General features: G+C 40.1%; 1 protein-coding gene across 1 annotated transcript in view; it reads right to left on the reverse strand.

The window, feature by feature from the left end:
• Window positions 1–208: 208 nt before the first annotated feature.
• The window catches only part of LOC138762259 (probable voltage-dependent N-type calcium channel subunit alpha-1B), a 927445-nt gene continuing 909268 nt past the window's right edge, over window positions 209–18385 (reverse strand). The window contains exons 47-48 of the mRNA XM_069935943.1: window positions 7019–7227; window positions 209–4840 (exon numbers count right to left, since the gene is read on the reverse strand). Coding sequence (XP_069792044.1) covers window positions 4283–4840; window positions 7019–7227 — 767 coding nt within the window. The 3' untranslated portion in view covers window positions 209–4282. The remainder of the gene's footprint in view (window positions 4841–7018; window positions 7228–18385) is intronic.

Raw genomic sequence — 18385 nt, forward strand, 5'->3', positions numbered from 1 at the left:
CTGCATAACCTCCATCTTTTCAATTCATTGTTCCTATCTAATGGTTTCTTAACAGATCCTCTTGTACCTGCCTCCACCACCATTTCCAGCAGTATATTCCATGCACCCATAACTTGTTGTGAGAGTGTTTTTCACTTGGAGAAACCAAAATTTACTATGTGTGTCATGCAAACTTGTAGGAAAAAAGAACACGCACGTTCTGATGTCAGAATGTGCAAAGTACAGGTTTATTTTAGAGAAACACAGGGGGGATATAGTATTCTGTATATAATGTAATACTGTATTTTCACCAACGTCAGGAGGGTGACCACCAATGTGTTGATATGCCCTCAGTGATTGACTTCAGGCATGACTTCACACCAAGGGTTACTCTCATTGGAAACCAGTTTACATACAGTGTACCCTATTCAGTTTGATCCCTGACAATCTGTTACAGTTGTTAAAATGCTTACATCTACCATCAAAATACGTTAGATAAGATCAAGGTCATGTTCGAGCAACATTTCTTTCACAAAACTGATTTGATCATAACAGGGTTCAATCGGACATACAGAATGAAGATACATTTAATTCTTTTACAATATTAATAATGTCTTAAAAGGCCTATGTCATCAGGTTCTTTGTGTGGCTTGCCCTAAAGCTTGTGTGGGATCAGTGCATCCCTTCACCGGTGTTGCTCTGCATGCAGCCAAGGTGGGCACATCAGAATCTGCCACCTCTCCAAAATGTGGACAGTTTCAACAAAAGAGTTAAGAACAATATCTTTTCTCTGCTCGTTAATTTCAGTGGGAGGACGGACCAGGGTTCAAAGCAAAGAAGGCGACATGACAGTCACAGCCACTTCATCTGTAGAGACAGGAAACCAGGCAACCCAGACTTTCAGGCAAATGGGTCAAAGTTTCAGAACAGTCAAAAAAGTCATTCTGCATCTTCAAAAAAAACCCTGAATTTCCTGAGCCCAATGGTTGATGTTTGCCATGTGCTGTCAGAAATAAATCTTTTGCCGTGACAATCATTGGTTAAGGTCTGCCCTTGAGGTGACACAATCCCTTTAAAATGACCACTTAACCTGGACATTTTCGGAATGTCAGAAAGACCACTTAGTATCCAAGTATGTTCCGTGCCCGAGGAACCAGAAATGTCTTCATGCCAGTGAAAAACCCATCTTGTTTCCTCTGAGAAATAATGTTGGATTTCTGTCTGAGGAATTCATCGTTTGCTGCAATTGGCAGCACTTTAACTTTGCAACGGACTTAGAATAGATTTGTTTTTCATACAAGCTTTATTTGAACAGTCATGCATGAATGAAATAAAAAAGGATCTTTTCAAACATTCCAAAAAATTCCATGTTTTCTTTTTGGTTAACCACTTCCCACATGGAAGTTTTTATTTGTAGACAGGAAATGATATAAAAAGTCACAGCAGAGCAAGAGGTTTAATACAATATTCAGGCGAGATGCATGTCATGCAGTTCCTCTGAGTTGCATCAAATAAAAACTGCATTCGTAATAGTATTTTCTCCCAATTATAATAATGGTTGTGGTTTTTTTTGGTACAAGTGTAAACCATTAATAAAATACTTAAGAACAGCTCGGCAAATGCATTTTTATATAATTTCAAGACATTCAAACATTCTCAACATAGTCGTTAATGCAACAAAGCCAGTTAACAGTGTCTTCTGTTTGAAAGATCAGCAGAAGTTTTGTTTAAAAATTGTGCAAATTAGAAACACATGAAGCACGTGGAATTTTTTTCCGAAGGTTTGTCTAATTCAAGGGTTCGGCCTTGTACAAAATTTAATGGTAGAAACTGCAGAGTTTGGCTGATAAACATAATCCAGGCAACAAACTCGCCAATCGCAGGACCTGATTGGCTCCAACCACATCACGGGGTTGGAAGTCATGAACTATTTTTTATATAAACAAACTCCCAAATTTATATCAAAGTTTTTCTTCCCCTTGTTAAAAATGAACGGCTGATGAATGCATTGTATCAAAAAACCAAGATAAACAATATATCATGCACATACCTCTATCACATGCTGACATTATGTTATCAACGTACAACCAGGAGTAACTAAACCCTGGATGTGAAAACAGTTGGGTGGATCCTGCATTTGGCAAACCCTAATATAAAGGATGGAAGGATGCAGTTTGATTGAAGGGTGGTGTTTGCTCTTGTGTACGTGGCAAAGATGGACAGGTTAACAGTCTGACACCAAACTAACAAACATTTCCATTTACATCTCATTCAGTCATTCTGTGTTTACCTCTGGCAGTCCCACAATACTGGCATGGGACAGAATGATTTTAAGTCAAGGTGAGACCTTTCTGCCTCACTTCACCAAACCCTTGGCAGTGTGCCCTCAGTCACAACTCAGCTCAGAAATAACATCACAATTTGCAAAAGTACTGGAGAGTTTATCCACTGTTTTGAAAAAATAAATTCCAACCCTTCTGCACAGGCACAATCCTATAATTCTTGATTACAATGGTGCTGCAATATTCAAGATGTAAGTTTGACTTAAAAAGTCCCGTGACACATTCCAGGAGCAATGTTATTATTAATATATAACTCCCTCCCTCTCCACTGTCCATAATCGTTCTTTTTTTTTTCAAAATTTTTGCTGTGCCTTTGTTTTAAGGAAATTTAGAAAACATTTGGTCACCACCATGCTGAAGCTGAACACACAGAGTCCAGCAGGTAAAGCGACAGAATGAATGAGTTTTTTTTTTGCCTGACAAGTGTTGTTACATAGCCCTCCCGACAGGCAACTCCGACTCTCTATGTGGCCCTGCCTCTCATTTCATTTTTGATTCTTCAAAGTGCACATTTTGTCGGCTAGTTCCACCCATTTTTTAAAAGAAAAAAAAGACTTGCATTACAAAGGCAACACGCAATTTTTTTTATCATGTATCCGTACAACATAGAAACTGTACACCATAAAATATGTGCTCAGAGCATCCACAACCCAGTTTAAAAAGACAGGACATGCACTGTGAATGGTAGTCACAGCAGCTAAGAGACTGTACTGGTTTGCGCTCTTTCAGTATAATCTTCCTGTTTCACCTTTGGAAAAGGTTAAAGTCCAGATTTGCTCATCTACCCCAAAAAATGTCTTTTGGTTTTGTATTTCAAATTTTATTTTTGCAACACGCCTGGCTATCAAGATGGTACTTGTTGATATTTTCCTTCGAGCCACCAATAACTCTCTCCTGTTTGTCAGCCAGGGTTCCCACTCGTATGCTCAGCTGCACAGCACTGAGTGGCTGAATCTTCTCTAATGAGTTGTTCAAAATGTTAGGCACTTGGAATTCAACAGTTGGAGCGATAAATGGAGCGAGTGGAAGGCAATGACTAAATGAAGCCAGGATAAGTCCTCACATACAAACCCCCACAGAGGTGAACAGTGTGAAGCCCCTGTCATGATACGAGATCTGATCAGGATCTTGAGTCACCCCTAATGCTACTAAGGAGCGGACAAAAGAACAGTGGAAGATAGAAAGGTGAACAAAGTGTCAAAAATATTCAAGAAAGTGTGGAAAGCAGCCGGCTGAAAGGCCCCTGGATCTTAAAACCAGGGTGCCGACAATTCCACAGCCTAAACCTGAACTGGTCAGGAACCCTCTTAGTGTGCATGAGAACACTGCAGAGATAAGGGGACATAGAGCTGACATTTGTTTACTGGCTCCTTTCAAGACATTTTACTCTCTCTTATTGTCATCAAGTCCTGCATATAAAAGCTTTTTGCTATCAGTGTTCGTCTCTTGAAATGCAGTAAAATATTCTCTCTCCTCCCTTTCTCCCCCAACTCCCACCTGTCTGTCATTGGAAATGTATGATGACAGCAGACCCCCCTTCTCAGGACTTCAGCCACCAAGAGGGAATCTCCTTTCTCACTAGAGCAGGGGTTCACAGGAGCAGGTTATGGCATTTCATCAGGTCTTTCCCACAAATATTTACATATTTATATGATAAATTTGGCATCTGTCATTTTCTGAAAGAGCCAATGTCAGGAGAGATAGAAAACGCGTTTTCTGGAATGAACAGTCGTTTGATTCTTCAGTTTAAGTGAGCCAGTTTTCACTCGCAAATTCAGTGCAAAAACTAGTAAAAACAATATTTAAAATAAAACTCAGGCTCCTGGAAGCATTTCCAGATTCTAACTCCCCATCAATGCTGCATATGAACATACTCTTTGACCTCTGACAGAATACCCTGCAGATGATAAAACTCATCACATTAAATGCATTATCTGCAAGAGTGTTGCTTGACACCTGCACTAGCACCAGTCGTCCTCGTCGGTCTCCCGGTAATACTTCCGCTTGCTTGCCGCTGTGCCAGGCCCTGTGCTCATGCCCAGGTTACAATGGTAACCGTTTGGAACCCGGCGACTCTGCGGAGGTTGGGTGGTGAAAGATGAAGTCCTGGGGGACCTGCCAGTGGCGGTGGTGGCGGCGACAGCCACCTCAAAGGTCAGAGTTTCTTCCAGCAACTCCAGGTCCTCACTCCCGCAGCTGCTGCGGAACCCCAGGTAGGGATCGGAGCTGATGCGTGTCCCCATTGGCTGCCTGCTGTCACCACCAGCATAGGGGCGGTTCTGGGACTCGCCGCTCAGTAGGTGGTTGTGCTCGGACTGTCCACGGCTCAGTCTGCCTGGGGAATTCGGGGGTAAGGCGTCATGCAAGCTGCTGAAGTGAGCTGGAGACGAGTTGGCAGTTTTGTAGGTTACGCTGGGTCGAGGCGTGAGTGGTGTTCGAGGAAGCTGCCTGCGCCCACGACTTGGGGTGCTAGAGCCTGAGGCTGACTGCAGGGGGCTGTCATTAATCGAACCACTGCCCTACATGAAAATTGGAACAAAGCAATTCAAAAGACAAAATAACGTTCGCACATGGAACAAAACAAAAATGAACAGAAAAGGACACAGAGCAAGACAATAGGAAAATAAGGCCAAACGTTCAGACAAGCACCAAAAACGCAAGGCAAAATACAGAGAGATGCAGAGAGAATCAGCGGAAAAGGTTTATCATGAGTAGCAAAATCAACTGTACAAAAAATAGGTCAAATTTAGCAGTATTAGGTATTAACCAGACAAGGTAGATCCGAGAATAGTAAAAAGAGTGCAGATATTGTTAGTTGATTCATCAATGCCATATTTATAAAATATTCAAAACATTTCAACATGCATACAATGCAGGAAATTATTAAAATTATTAAAAAGATTCCTCCAGGGATGTCTATCTTAACATTTCACACAGGTTAATCCAAGAAGAATGGGGAGATTTATCCCCAGGTACGGTGTGATGATTAACCAGTATAGTTAAAAGATAATGAAGGATGAACATTTAAATTTTTAAAAATTTATATCTTACTTTTTATTTACAATGTGGTAAAAGCCAATTCTGGCCATTTGAACCCTTGCTGTTCAATTACACCCAAATTAACCTACAACCCTGCATGTATTGGGGGGCAGGAGGAAACCGGAGCACCCGCGGAAATCCTACGCAGACATGGGGAGACATACAAACTCCTTACAGACAGTGCCGTATACGAACCATTGTCGCTGCAGCTGTAATAGCGTTGCACTAACCGCTACAGTTAACTGTTATGAGATATGTGATGAGGGGGAAAGTTAGAGAATGTTACTCTTTGGAAAAGTTAGTGTTTAATTCATTCACAGACAGAAGAATTTATTGTTGTCTTCAGTCCTTTTCAAAGAGTGATGGGCAGCTTTGGAGCCTTTCAATTTTTTAAAAATTCCAGTTCTTTCTTACTTCTCCTGACCAGGTCACTTGTCTGAGAGCTACTGGTACCATGACTAAACCTGCTCCCCCATCATGCTTGCCTGGTGCAGAGGGTGGTGAGGCACATTGCAGGATGAAAAAAAAAGACCTGTCAAAGGGCGGACGAATCCTCTCGTAGGATCAACGGCCATCTAGCAAACGTGCCATGAAGCACGGAGAAGGCAGCTCTTGCATCAAAGCTTGGTCTGGCCATTCACTACAATAGAACTTCCCCCAGCTGTCTTGGACCTCAACATGCCACTGGATCCAAGAGGTGTTGTCGAGAGGGTGGATCTGGACCAGTGCAACCCCCTACTCACCTAAAATCCATTCACGCACATACTGTTCCTTTTTGAGGAGTGGGGTATCATTGCAGTGCCTGTCAAGAATCTGCCTGTACAGACACTCCAGGATGCACATATCAAACCCCACAAACTGACTGAAAGAAACCATTATCACCCTATGGAATGGATAGCCAGAAGAAAACTGCTCGTGATCTACTATTCCTACTTGCCTTTTATTTATATGTATTCCAAGCCTGCAAGGTGACCAAGTTAAAAAAAAAAGTCCTGAATTTGTGATGTTTCAGATACAGTCAACTCAGAAATTATGGTGAGATGGTGTGTACTGTCAATCAAAATTTAACAGCTTAATCCTTTTCTAAAGGTATTCTGAATCAATTGATTAAAATGGTAAATCTTTGGGATACAAATTTATGATAATAATTAATATTATATCTTTATGTGCGTGCACGCGCGCGCACACACACACACACACACACACACACACACACACACACACACACACACACACACACACACACACACACACACACACACACACACACACACACACACGTATATATATAAAAATTAAAAAAAATACATTATTAGGTGCTGTGTTTACAATGGTCCAGAGAAACACTGTTTCATCTAGCTGTACTATATGTACAGTCAAATGACAACATGCTTAAACTTGAGTCCTTGTCACCAGAGCAACCACTGGAGAATCCCGCACCTTCCCACCACTCCTTGTGGATGATCCTGAGATTAATCTCACCAAGCACACCTTGAATTTCAGAACCAAATGCAGCTTCTGCAACCAGAATGCAGAGGGCCATGACCTCTGCCCACCTCCCTCTCGACCTGTCCGCACAACCTACCTGTCTTCCTTATCGTCTGTTAGTGCATACAGTGGTCAATGAGATGGAAGGGCATGCATGGCTCTTGCCTCACCTGTCTGTAGAATCCATGCTCTGTGCCTGTACTCGGAGAGGCAGATCGGCTATGATCAGTTGACCTGGGCTGTGGGGGCTCCCGATTGCCATATCGGTCACAGGAATAGTATCGCTGTTTCTCAGCAGAGGACGGAGATCTCCTCTCCTGTGACCTCCCCCGTTCACGCTCCTTTGACGATTGGACTCTTGGTTGAGCATCCAGTTGGCCTGCAAGCAAGGATATTATGGGAAGGACATAAACATCTCTTACCATAATTTTCATCAATAAACAAGGTTCATAGTCTTCAGTGCTCAATAAAGGAACCACATGGGGCAAGATTTGATTATGAGGGGTATAGATGGAGTAAATGCAAACATATTTTTTGCTCTGATGTCAGGTGAGACAAGAAATAGAAGACGTGTGTAAATGGTGAAGGGTGAAATGTTTAAAGGGAACCTCTTCTCTCAGTGGGTGGTGAGAGTTTGGAACAAGTTCCCAGCACAACTGGTGGATGTGGATTCATTTCGACACAGAAGAAGATTGGATAGGTCCATGGATGGGAGGGGAATAGAGAACAGTGATCTGGGTGCAGGTTGATAGGATGAGGTGGAATAAAAGTTTGACACTGACTAGATGGGCTGAAGGTTCTGCTTCTATACTATAGTGTTCCAAGTCCTATGGATCTATATAGAATTGTGCAATAGTAAACAGGGGACACCTGTCATAAGAAATGTAAAATATACTCATTAGCCTTGCCCACAGTCATTGAACAGATAAATAAAATAAATAGAAAAATATGGCGATGCTGCCAGAGCTGCTCTAATGGTAATGGGGAAGAAAAATCCCCCATTAAGAAGGAGAAGCAGAGGTGACAACCCCATGGATGGTGTCCACGATGGTGGACTAGTGAGGGGCTCTATGGCGGAAGGACTCAGGCAGCGAGCAGTTGGCGCCTTGCGGGTGAGGAGCCCGCACAGGCTGCAGGCTGCTGGAGACTGGGTCATGAGAACCAGGTATCGGAACTGGGATTCAAGAGAATGCTGAGGGCAAGAAGGGATCTCACAGGGCCCTGGGAGCTGAAGGCTTCCTCATCAAGTCAGAGGTTTGGATCAGGGTTCAGAGTGTCAATGGTTTGAACTGAACTGGAGACTTGTGTGGCTGCAGAGGCTGCGGGAATGCTGGAGGACATTTGATGACTCTGGAGGGACTTTCTTTTGCTTCTCTCTCTTTGACTGTAAGGACATTGAGTGATGTTAATGCTAATAGCAAATCTTTGTCCACTTTATGGCAGACTCAGGAAAATTTTGGATAATATTACATTGCTGTTTTCTTCCATTAGAATGAATAGTATCTGATCTGATCTGGTAATTGACCCATTGCTGGTTATGGGATCTTGATTTGTATATTTGTGACTTGTGTAGTTCCCACCATCAGTGACAACACTGCACAGAGATTGATGGGCTCAAAAACCTTCTGGGGCTTCCTACAATTGTGAGAGTGCTAGACAGTTTTGAGGGGGTTTGACAGGGTGGGAATGGAGACAATGTTCATTCGTGAAGGAGAATCTATAACTTAAGAAACAAAAGCAGGAGTCACCCAACTGGCCCATCAGCATCCATTCAATCAGTTCATCGGTTTACTGCTTGTGAATTCATTACCTGCCAGTTCCCTATATCCTTTAATTTCCCTTCGATAATCTATCTTACTGAGCCTTAAATACATGGAATGGGATGGCCTCTGCAGTTTCTATGAGTGGAGAATTCCAATGTTTCACCACTCTCTGGGAGAAGCAGTTCCTCCTTATTTCTGTCTTAAATCTACTCACCTGAATCTTGAATCTACCTCCTAGTTCCAGTCTCACCTGCTATTGGAAATAACCTCCCTGCTTCTATCAGGTTTTACATGTCACTGTAAAATCCCCCTCATCCTTCTGAACTCCAATGCATACTGTCCCCGACAGCCTTGGTTAACTAAGGGAATAAAGAAAGTATACCATTAAAAGTTCATGTGTACTAAGTAGCCAAGAGTAGTGGGGAACTGAAGGATTGGGAAAACTTTAAAAGGCAACAAAGGACAATTAAATGGGAAATAAAGAAAGGGAAGAAGGATTATTAAGGCAAATTAGCACAAAATATAAAAACATAGAAAAAAACCCCATTTAAAATGGAAGAAGATGGCTGAAGTCAACATAGGTCCCTTGGAAGATGAGAAAGGGAGATTGATATTGAGTAATGAGGAAATGGCCAGGGCATTGAACAGATATTTTGTGTCAGTCTTCACCGTGGAAGACATGTTCACCATGCCAAAGAGTGGTGGTAGGGATGCGAAGGGAGGTGAGGGCCTCTATAAAATAATTGTTGCAAAAGAGATAGTGATGAGGAAACTAATGGGACTGAAGGTGGACAAATCCCCTGGTCCTGATTGGATGCATCCCAGGGAACTGAGGGAAATGGCGGGAGTTATAGTCAATTCGTTGGTAGTCATTTACCAAAGTTTTCTGGATTCTGGGCAGGCACCAGCAGACTCGAAGACAGCAAATGACACGCCACTTTTCAAAAAGGGATGTAGGCAGAATACAGGTAACTATCAGCCAGTTAGCTTAACGTCTGTAGTCTGGAAAATGCTTGAAGCTGTCATTAAGGATGAAATAGTGAGTCATTCAGAATGAAGGGATTCCATCAGGCAGACGCAATATGGATTCAGAAAGGGCAGGTCTTGTTCGACAAACTTGCTGTAGTTCTTTGAGGATATAATGGGTGTGGTAGTTAGAGGGGAACAGGTTGAAGTTGTATATTTGGATTTCCAGAAGGCATTTGATAAGGTGCCACACAAGAGATCAGTAAGATACAGATGAATGGAGTCGGGGAAAGTATACTGGCATGGATTGAGGATTGGTAAACTGACAGAAGGCAGAGAGACGGGATAAATCGGTGTTTTTCTGATTGGCCCCAAACAGTGGTAAGTGGGGGGGCCGCAGGGGTCGGTGCTGGGTCCGTAGCTGTTCACCATTTACACTGATGATTTGGAAGAGGGGACAGAGTGTAGTGTAGCCAAGATAAATTGAGTGGAAAAACAGAGGATGTGGAGAGGCTGCAGAAAGAGTAAAATGTTGGTAGGAAAAATAGAAGAACAGGTTATTATTTAAAAGGTGAAAAACTGCAGAATGCTGTTGTGCAGAATGACTTAGGAGTGTTTGTGCATGAATCACAATAAGTTAGGATGCAGGTACAACAGGTTATTAAGAAGGCAAATGGAATATTGGCCTTCATCGCTAGAGGAATTGAATTCAAGAGCAGGGAGATCACGCTGCAACTGTACAAGGTACTGGTGAGGCTGCATCTGGAGAACTGTGTGCAGATCTAGTCTCCATACTTGAGAAAGAATATACTGGCCTTGGAGGCAGTCCAGAGGAGGTTCACCAGGTTAATCCCAGAGATGATGGGGTGACCTACGATGAGAGACCAAATTGTCTGGAATTATACTCACTCGAATTCAGAAGAATGAAAGAAGGTCTTGTAGAAACATTTAAAATTATGAAAAGGATAGATAATATAGAGAAAAGAAAATTGTTTTCACTGGTAGGTGAGACCAGAACTAGGGGACTCAGCCTCAAGATTCAGAGGAGTAGATTTAAGAGGGAGATGAGGAAAAACTGTTTTTCCAGAGAGTAGTGAATCTGTGGAATTCTTTGCCTAGGAAGCAGTTGAGACGACTTCATTAAACATCTTTAAGGTTCAATTGGATAGATTTTTACATAAAAAAGGAATTGAGAGATATGGGGAAAAGGCAGGTAGGTGGAGTTGAATCAATGATCAGATCACCCATGATCTTATTGAATGGTGGAGCAGGCTCAATGGGCCAGATGGTCTACTCCTGCTCCTATTTCTTTGGTTCTTATGAATCAATGTCTCTTCACAAGATAACCCCCTCTTTTCCAGAATCAACCTGGTGAAAGCCCTCTGCATCACCTCCAAAACCAGTCCATCCTTCCTCAAGTAAGGAGACCAGAAACACACACAGTTCTCCAGGTGTAGTTTCACATGTACAGTGCACCCAAAACAAGATGTCACTGTTTAACAATATGGGGTTTCCCATTTTAGACACGTGTGGTTTTTTTTTTCTTTCTAAGAGTGATGTCTCTTCCTTCAAAGGTTATGGGAGCAGAATCTTTGAGTATTTATAAGGTCCAAGTGAACAGTTTTGAGAAGCAGAGGGGAACTGGGGAATGCAGAGTTGAGCTTTATATCAGCTATGATTTTACTAATTACAATGTGGTTTTGAGGGGCACATTTTTACTCAGTGCAGGAGTACAAACAATTTTAAAAAATCATACAGAATAAGTGAAAATCAAAATTATTTGCAAATACGAGAAACCTGAAGCAAAGAATAAGACTACATGTTCAGAATGCATCATCAAACCATCAATACCTCCAAATGCACCACCCATTCTGTGAGGCAATCACTCGTGTCCTGCAATTAATGGAGAGCTGAATGGTGGTGGTGTATTGGTGGCTGGTGATAAAGAGAGGTTTTGTCACTCTGTACCTCTTCCCCAGTCCTGTAAAGACTGTTTTTGGGGCCTCTTATTCTCTGCTTGCATTTCAATCTCATCCTTCACCTGACCTGCCTCAATTTCCTCCTGATCTTTCTGGCAGTTCTGTTGTAAACTGGCAGACCTAGCTTCCATGGCAGAGGTAAACCATAAGCTCTCAGACACCTCATCATGGCTCACTCTGGACAGACCCCACCAACCAACATCAAGGTACTGTCCAATACACTTCATCAGGAGATCCTCCAGCCATTACATTGCTCAATTTCACCTGCCACCAAGATCCACAATCAGGGTTGTCTCAGTAGATCTATTGTGTGTGTGAAAATGATATTGCCTAACTGAACCTACCTCTTCCTACTGTAACTTGATCTTGTCCCTTTCAGCCCAGTCCCTTCCCACTTATGTGAAAACACTGATGCCCTTTGCCAGTTTCAAATTACCTGGTCCCAACCAGTTCATTTTCACTGTGAGTATGCAATTCCTTAACATCAAGGTCTATTTCTTCCTTGAAGAGAGACCAAACTAGTTCCCCTCTACCAATGCATTCATTGGATTGATGGAACTCAATGCCTTCTCCTTCAATTCACTCACTTTGTTCAGATCAAAGGTGAGGTTCTGGGAATGGGTCCTGCCTCACTCATCTTTCAGCTGGATATGTGAATGTCTTGTTCCATGCTTGCTTCTGGACATTCTCCAATTCCTTCACTGATACACTCCATCCTGTGATATCTCATTTCTCCAGGAGATGGACTTGGCTCAAACATATTTTACAATTCCAATGCCATCTACAAATTTGCCAATGACACCACAGTTGTCGGCAAAATCACAAATGGCAATGAAGAAGTGTACAGGAGAGAGGTAGATCAGCTCATTGACTGGTGTAACGATGACAACCTGGCACTCAATGTCAGCAAAACCAAGGAAATTATTTTGGACTTCAGGAAGAAGTCAGCAGAACATGGCCTAGTCCTTGGGGGCTTAGAGGGGGTCAAGATCTTCAAATTCCTGAGTGTCAACATCTCTGATGATCTGGCCTGGAGCCTCCATGTTGACACAATCATAAAGAAGACTCACCAGCGGCAATACTTTGTGAGGTGTTTGAGGAGATTTGATATGTCACCGAAGACTCTTGTAAACTTCTACAGGTATACTGTGGAGAGCATTCTGGCTGGTTGCATCACTGCCTAGTAGGGAGGTGCCAACTCTCAGGATAAGATAAACTCTAGACGGTTGTCAACTCAGCCTGCGACATCACAGGCACCAGACCACTCCATTGAGGACATCTACATGACACAGTGTCTTAAAAAAGCATCCTCTATCTTCAAAGACCTCCACCACCCAGGTCACGCCTTCTTCACTCTGCTACCATCGGGAAAAATATACAGGAGTCTAAAGACGAGCACTCAACGGCACAATGGCAGCTTCTTCCCTGCAGCCATCAGATTCCTGAATAATCAATGAACCAAAGACACTGCCTTACTTTTGAGCACTATTATTTTAATTTTTAATTTTAAAAAAGAATTTTCACACTATGAACCATATTAACTAAAATACACACAAACATTTACCTCTTGAATATACACAGTCATTTTCTCCCCTTTTTCTCCCTCCCTTCCCTCCCTCCTTCCCACCCACCTCCCTACCCACTAAACGTTCAACAGATACAATACATTAAACCCATTAAACAATGTCATCACACAATGAAAATAAACAAGAAAATTGTATCATCTACTTTTACACACTGGGTCAGTTCATTTAGTCTTCTCATTCTATCATTTTAGGGGGTGGAGGTCCGCGGTAGGCCCTCTCTGTTGTGTTGCATGTATGGTTCCCAAATTTGTTCGAATACTGTGACGTTATTTCTTAAATTATATGTTATCTTTTCCAATGGAATACATTTATTCATTTCTATGTACCATTGCTGTACTCTCAGGCTCTCTTCTGATTTCCAGGTTGACATTATACAAATTTTTGCTACAGCTCAGGCTATCATAATAAATCTTTTTTGTGCTTCATCCAAATCAAGGCCTAATTCTTCACTTCTTATATTACTTAGAAGAAAGATCTCTGGATTTTTTGGTCTGTTGCTTTTTGTGATTTTATTTAATACCTGGTTTAGATCTTCCCAAAACTTATTCACTTTCTCATATGCCCAAATTGCATGTACTGTTGTTCCCGTTTCCTTCTTACAGTGAAAACATCTATCTGATACTGTTGGGTCCCATTTATTTAACTTTTGGGGCATGGTGTATAGGCTGTGTAACCAATTATATTGTATCATGTGTAACCTCGTGTTTATTGTATTTCTCATAGTTCCGGAGCATAGCTTTTCCCATCTTTCATTCTTTATCTTTATATTTAGATCTTGTTCCCACTTTTGTTTGGGTTTACAGCTTATTTCATCATTTTCCTTATCTTGCAGCTTGATGTACATGTTTGTTATAAATCTTTTAATTATCATTGTGTCTATAATCACATATTCAAAGCTGCTTCCTTCTGGTAACCTCAGCCTGCTTCCCAATTTGTCCTTCAAGTAGGTTTTCAGTTGGTGGTATGCAAACATTGTACCATGAGTTATACCATATTTGTACTTCATTTGTTTAAAAGATAATAAATTATTTCCCAAAAAACTATTTTCTATTCTTTTGATCCCTTTTCTCTCCTATTCTCTAAAGGAAAGGTAATCTATTGTGAAAAGGATTAGTTGATTTTGCATCAATAATAATTTTAGAAGTTGGTAATTTGTTTTTTTCCTTCCTATGTGAATCTTTTTCCAAATGTTGAGCAAATGGTGCAGTACTGGTGAATTCTATGTTGCACCAGCTTTTCATCCCACTTATAAAGCGTATGTTCTGGTACCTTCTCCCCTATTTTATCTAGCTCTAATCTGGTCCAATCTGGTTTTTCCTTTGTTTGATAAAAATCTGATAGATATCTTAATTGTGCTGCTCTATAATAATTCTTAAAGTTTGGTAGCTGTACCATTCTGTTTGTACCATTGTTTGTACCATTCTGTTAATTTACCTAGCACTATCCTCAGTTTCCCCCCCTTTCCATAAGAATTTCCTTATTGTTTTCTTTAGCTCATTGAAGAATTTCTCTGTTAAAGGAATTGGTAATGATTAAAATAGGTATTGAATCCTTGGGAAGATATTCATTTTAATGCAATTTACTCTTCCTATCAGTGTTAGTGGTAAATTTTTCCAATGTTCTAAGTCATCTTGTAATTTCATCATTAATTCCTGATAATTTAATTTGTGTAGATGGCCTAGATTATTATCTAGTCTAATACCTAGGTATTGGATTGCTTGTATTTGCCATTTAAATGGCGATTCTTTCTTAAACTTTGTGGAATTCGCATTATTCATTGGCATCACTTCACTGTTATTTGTGTTGATCTTGAACCCCGATACTTCTCCATATTCCTTCAATTTCTTATGTAATTCTTTTATTGATAATTCTGGTTCTGTTAAGTACACTATGATGTCATCTGCAAATAGACTGATTTTATATTCCTTCTCTTTTATTTTTATCCCTTTTATTTTATTTTCTATTCTTATCAGTTCTGCCAAGGGTTCTATAGCTAATGCGAACAGTGAGGGAGATAGTGGACATCCCTGCCTAGTTGACCTGCTTAATTTAAATTGGTTCAATATATATCCATTTACTGTCACATTCACCAATTATCCCTTATATAATGCTTTAATCCAATTATTATATTTCTCTGGTAGGTTGAACCTCTGTAGCACTTTGAATAAATAATTCTATTCTACCCTGTCAAAGGCTTTCTCTGCGTCTAAAGCAACCGCCACTGTTGCATCTTATTTCCTTGTACTGCATGGATTAAGTTAATGAACTTACAGACATTGTCCGTTGTTCGTCTTTTCTTAATAATCCAGTTTGATCTAGTTTTACTATTTTTGGTAAACAGTCAGCCAATCTGCTTGCTAATAGTTTTGCTATTATCTTATAATCTGAGTTAAGTAGAGATATTGGTCTATACGATGCTAGTGTTAGTGGATCTTTCCCCGTCTTTGGTATTACTGTAATTATTGCTGTTTTACATGAATCTGGCATGTTATGTGTTTCTTTCAATCTGGTTCATTACTGCCAGGAGAGGAGGACTTAATAAGTCTATAAATGTTTTATAGAATTCTGTTGGGAGTCCGTCCTCTCCAGATGTTTTATTGATCAGTAGCTTTTTTAATATATCTTGTATTTCTTCTATTTCAAATGGTTTTATCTATTTGTTTTGCTCCTCTTCTTGCAAATTTGGTAGTTCAATTTTAGCTAGAAACTCATCTATTTTGTCTTCTTTCCCTTCATTCTCAGTTCAGTATAATTGCTTGTAGAATTCCTTGAGGCTTTCATTGATCTCTGTTGGGTTATATGTAATTTGTTTGTCCTTTTTCTTGATGCCAATACCTTTCTTTTAGTTTGTTCTGTTTTAAGCTGTCAAGCTAGTATTTTGTGCATTTTTTCTCCTAGCTCATAATACTTCTGCTTTGTTTTCATTATGTTCTTCTCCACCTTGTACATTTGTAGTGTTTCGTATTTTATTTTTTTGTCCACCAATTCCCTTCTTTTTGGTGTATCTTCCCTTGTTGCTAGTTCTTTTTCTGTACGTACTATCTCCCTTTCCAGCTGTTCTATTTCCCAATTGTAGTCCTTCTTCATCTTAGTTACATAACTTATTATCTGCCCTCTGATGAAGGCTTTCATTGCATCACATAATATAAATTTATCTTTCACTGATTCCGTATTTATTTCAAAGTACATTTTAATTTGGCGTTCGATGAATTCTCTAAAATCCTGTCTTTTAAGTAGCATGGAGTTTAATCTCCATCTATACATTCTTGGTGGGATGTCCTCCAGCTCTATTGCTAATAACAGGGCTGAGTGATCTGATAACAATCTAGCTTTAGATTCTGTTTTACTAACTCTCCCTTGGATATGGGCTGACAACAGGAACAAATCAATCCTTGAGTATGTTTTATGTCTACTCGAATAATATGAGTATTCTTTCTCCTTTGGGTGTTGCCTCCTCCATATATCAAAAAGTTGCATTTCCTGTATTGATTTAACCATAAATTCGGCTACTTTGTTCTTTCTGCTAGCCTTTTGTCCAGTTTTATCCGTCTTTGAGTCCAAATTAAGATTAAAGTCCCCTCCTATCAATATATTCCCCTGTGTATTTGCAATCTTCAAAAAGATATCTTGCATAAACTTTTGATCCTCTTCATTAGATGCATATAATATTGAGGAAGTTCCAAAATTCTAAATATATCTGATACTTTATCATTATATACCTCCCTGCGGGATCTATTATTTCCTCCTCTATTTTGATTGGTACATTTTTATTGATTAATATAGCTACTCCTCTGGCTTTTGAATTATATGATGCTGCCGTTACGTGCCCTACTCAGTCTCTCCTTAATTTATTATGTTCCACTTCAGTTAGATCTGTTTCCTGCATGAATGCTATATCGATTTTTTCTTTTTTCAGTAAATTTAATAGCTTCTTCCTTTTGATTTGGTTATGTATTCTGTTAATATTTATAGTCATATAGTTCAACATGGCCATTTCATACTTTGTTTACCTCTCATTTCCGCTTCCTCACCACCACCTTTCCCCTTTCCCCCATTTCCATTTCTCAGTTTTCTTTTTTTGAACGCACTGTATGACAACACTTCTAAAACATAAAATATTTCCACCATTCCCACTTCTAAAATTCCCTTAACGCCAAATGTCCACCCCCCCCTCTCTGAGTCACCCCTTATCCCTTGCCGGCCAACCAAAACTCCCCTCTCCATTTGGATTGTGAACCCGCTCGCAAGCGTCAACTGATTTTGCAGTGACTGTTATTCTCTCCCACCCAACCCCCTCCAGAAAAGACTTCTATCTTCACATATAAGAAAGCTCACACTCTTTTTTTCCCCTTTACTTCCTTTCTTCCCTTTTCTTTCCATTCTTTAGTTCTTACTTATACATTATTTTTTCTTCTTTATATGTAGTTTGTCGTCATTCTTTGTTCTTGTTACATCTCTTCATCACTCTTTCTGTCTTGCAGGCGTTCTGCAAATTCTCGTGCTCTCTCCGGATCTGAGAACAATTTGTTTTGCTGCCCCGGGATAACTATTTTAAGCACTGCTGGATATCTTAACATAAATTTATAGCCTTTCTTCCATAGGATCAATTTTGCTGCGTTAAACTCCTTCCTCTTCTTCAGGAGCTCAAAACTTATGTCTGGGTAGAAAAATTTTTTTTGTCCTTTGTATTCCAGTGGTTTTTTTGTCTTCTCTCATTTTATTCATTGACTTCTCCAATATATTTTCTCTTGCCGTATATCTCAGGAATTTTACTAAAACAGATCTTGGTTTTTGTTGTGACTGTGGTTTCGGGGCTAATGTTCTGTGCCCTTTCTATTTCCATTCCTTCCTGCATTTCTGGCATTCCCAGGACCTTTGGGATCCATTCTTTTATAAATTCTTTCATATCTTTGCCTTCTTCAACTTCCTTAAGGCGTACTATCTTTATATTGTTTCTCCTATTATAGTTTTCCATTATATCTATCTTCTGAGCTAACAACTCCTGTGTTTCTTTAACATTTTTATCACTTTCTTCCAATTTTCTTTGTAAGTTGTTCACTTCCATTTCTACCGCCATTACATGTTCTTCCACATTTTCTAATCTTTTCCCTATTACTGTCATGACCAGCTCTATTCTATTCACTTTTTCTTCTGTAGTTTTCATTGTTCTTTTTATTTCACTAAATTCTAGTGTCAGCCATTCTTTTAATGCTTTCATATGTTCTTGAAAATTTTTTAAATCT

This window comes from Narcine bancroftii, chromosome 1, assembly GCF_036971445.1.
Source record: "Narcine bancroftii isolate sNarBan1 chromosome 1, sNarBan1.hap1, whole genome shotgun sequence".
In the NCBI taxonomy this organism is placed as follows: Eukaryota; Metazoa; Chordata; class Chondrichthyes; order Torpediniformes; family Narcinidae; genus Narcine; species Narcine bancroftii.